General features: G+C 52.4%; 1 protein-coding gene and 1 long non-coding RNA gene across 2 annotated transcripts in view; one reads left to right on the forward strand and one right to left on the reverse strand.

Moving 5' to 3' along the window:
- Positions 1 to 6: 6 nt before the first annotated feature.
- On the reverse strand, positions 7 to 1,969 carry LOC104866640. The gene is made up of 3 exons (XR_781500.3): positions 1,588 to 1,969; positions 1,028 to 1,240; positions 7 to 188 (listed from the first exon to the last, which is right to left on the reverse strand). It is a non-coding gene; the product is annotated as an uncharacterized LOC104866640 (long non-coding RNA).
- A 12-nt stretch (positions 1,970 to 1,981) lies between these two features.
- Dnajc3 (DnaJ heat shock protein family (Hsp40) member C3) overlaps positions 1,982 to 2,235 on the forward strand; it is a 65,600-nt gene continuing 65,346 nt past the window's right edge. Inside the window, exon 1 of the mRNA XM_010631018.2 lies at positions 1,982 to 2,177. Coding sequence (XP_010629320.1) covers positions 1,982 to 2,177 — 196 coding nt within the window. The remainder of the gene's footprint in view (positions 2,178 to 2,235) is intronic.

Here is a 2,235-nt window from a genome sequence, read left to right on the forward strand (position 1 = left end):
CCTCAACCTTACACTGCCGCCGCCGCCACGCCCTCGCGAGGGAGAAGGCGGGTCTCCCTCCGCGCCGGTGGCGGCGGCGGCAACCAGAGGTCTGGGCGTCCAGGACGTTGCTATGGTAGCACCTGGTCCGGAGCTGGAGCCAACCGCGAGCGTGCGCGCCTGCGCACGCTCAGCAGGCACACAAGGCCCTGTGGGACCAGAGAAGACCTCGTGGACCAACCCAAGGAGACACGCCCGCTGACCATCCGGAGAAGGCACCACCTCCTTGGCCTTTGGGGCTGAATGGTGCATGTTCTTAGACAGGCGCAGGGGGCCCCATACCCAGGCCTTTCGGTCCCTGCTACCATCCTTTGGTTATCCATCCACACCTATGCTCGACTTAGGTTTGAGATTAGAAATAACTATTTATTCGTACCTTTCACACGCAATTTAGACATGTAGCAAAAAAATTATATAAAATTAAATGAGGGCAAAAGAAAATCTGGAGTAATAGGAATGTTCCACATTTCCACCGTGGTGGTGATTGCTGGGGATTGTAGATGTAAAATTTATGGAATTGTAAGTTTAAAATTAAGGGTGTATTTTGTATATTACCCCAAACAGTTTTTTTTTTATTGAACATGTAGTTAATCACATTTAACGGCAGGCTCTCTAAATTCCTTTTTTAGGGGAGGTGGCAAGGTCTAGCTATGTAGCTCAGCCTGGCCTTCAACTCACTTTGTGGCCCAGGCTGGCCTCAAACTCACAGCCATACTCCTGCCTCAGCCTCCCAAGTGCTGGGATTACAGGCATGAGCCATCATCCCCAGGCAAGATACTTTTACTAAAAGAATTTTTCTTCCTCTGTGGACTGGCAATCTATAACATTCTGATAAAAATACAAACCAGAGACCTCCCCGAGGTATGGAAGAGCTCACTTGTCTCTCCAAAAGATACTGTCAAAATGCTGAAGTTTACGTAAAAACAGAGGAACTTCAACCATCAGCCGTCCATCCGTCATGCTTTACCTAAAAGGCTACCGTATTTACCTTGCAAACTTGCGCGTTGGCTGCATTCTGTTTTCAGGAGAAACTAAAGTATTTCTAGCAGCGACTTGCAGACTGCAGGCCTCTCATTTTGGGGTTTTCTGGGGGATACTCGAGATTGCCACAGGGATCAATGCGCTGAGGAGGGGCCACACATTCCTCAGTCCACCTGGGCGTCCCTGCTGGGACCAACCATCAGGACGTTTTTTTTCTTTCCTAACAGCCAGATACGTGAACAGAAGAGAGGAAAATACAATTCAAAGTAACTGCAAGCAAAGTTATAATATCAAATATTTGTAGCACTTTCCAGATATTGGGAACCAGAAATAAATGCATAGGAAAAGCATCCAGGAAATAAACCATAAATCCACACATATAATGAGCCTTTATAAATAAGAAAAAAAAAACTATTAGCGACTCCTTGCTGCCTGGCATAATATTCCTACAGTCAAAGATAGTCTCAAAGTTTGATTTTTTCCATTTACTTGCTGCCTGATCTAGAACCAGCTTGCCAGCCTTAAGCCTCAACTTCCCTATCTGTTGAAAGGCATCGCGATACCGACCTGACAGGTCGGTGGGCTCGGGGCTCCATCCACTGGGGCTGCAGGATCAGCGGGAAGAAGGCCCGTGGTTTCTCTCGCTCACCGACGTATCCGCAGCACCTAGCGCAGAAACCGAACGGAGGTGTTCAGAGTGTGCCCAGCCGGAATGAAGAACGGTCGAACGGATCAGCCGCTCGGTTCCCGGGCCCGTATCCCTCGGTTTTCCCCGCCTCTGGCAGAGAACACTTGCTCTGGGCCTTAGAGGTAACCGTGGGTGCAGCCCGCGCGTCCCCACCGCGACCTGAGCAAGGAAGGGCGCAGGCCCGAGCACCCGTCTCCGTTCGCGGCCACCACTCCAGCCTGGGACGTCTGCTGTGGACCACCCTCACCCTTTAGGTTGGATCTCGGCCCCAAGATGGCCGGAACAGGAAAGAAGGGGCACGCTTTCCTGTTCCCTCCGCCCCCCATCCCAAGCAGGGGCCCCAGCCCTGGGCCGCAAGTCCCCTCCCGGGCGCTCCGCGCTAAGGGCCTGCAAAGTCGACTAAAACAAAGGCTGAGGGATGCGCAATACGGTGGGGCCTCGGCGCCCTTCCTTAGAAGACAAACAGGCAGTGGGTCTGCAGCTGCGCGGATCGCGGCCGGGAGCGGAGGGAGGAGGCCCAGCGCGGC

This window comes from Fukomys damarensis, unplaced genomic scaffold, assembly GCF_012274545.1.
Source record: "Fukomys damarensis isolate Sample0158 unplaced genomic scaffold, DMR_v1.0_HiC HiC_scaffold_6, whole genome shotgun sequence".
NCBI lineage: Eukaryota > Metazoa > Chordata > Mammalia > Rodentia > Bathyergidae > Fukomys > Fukomys damarensis.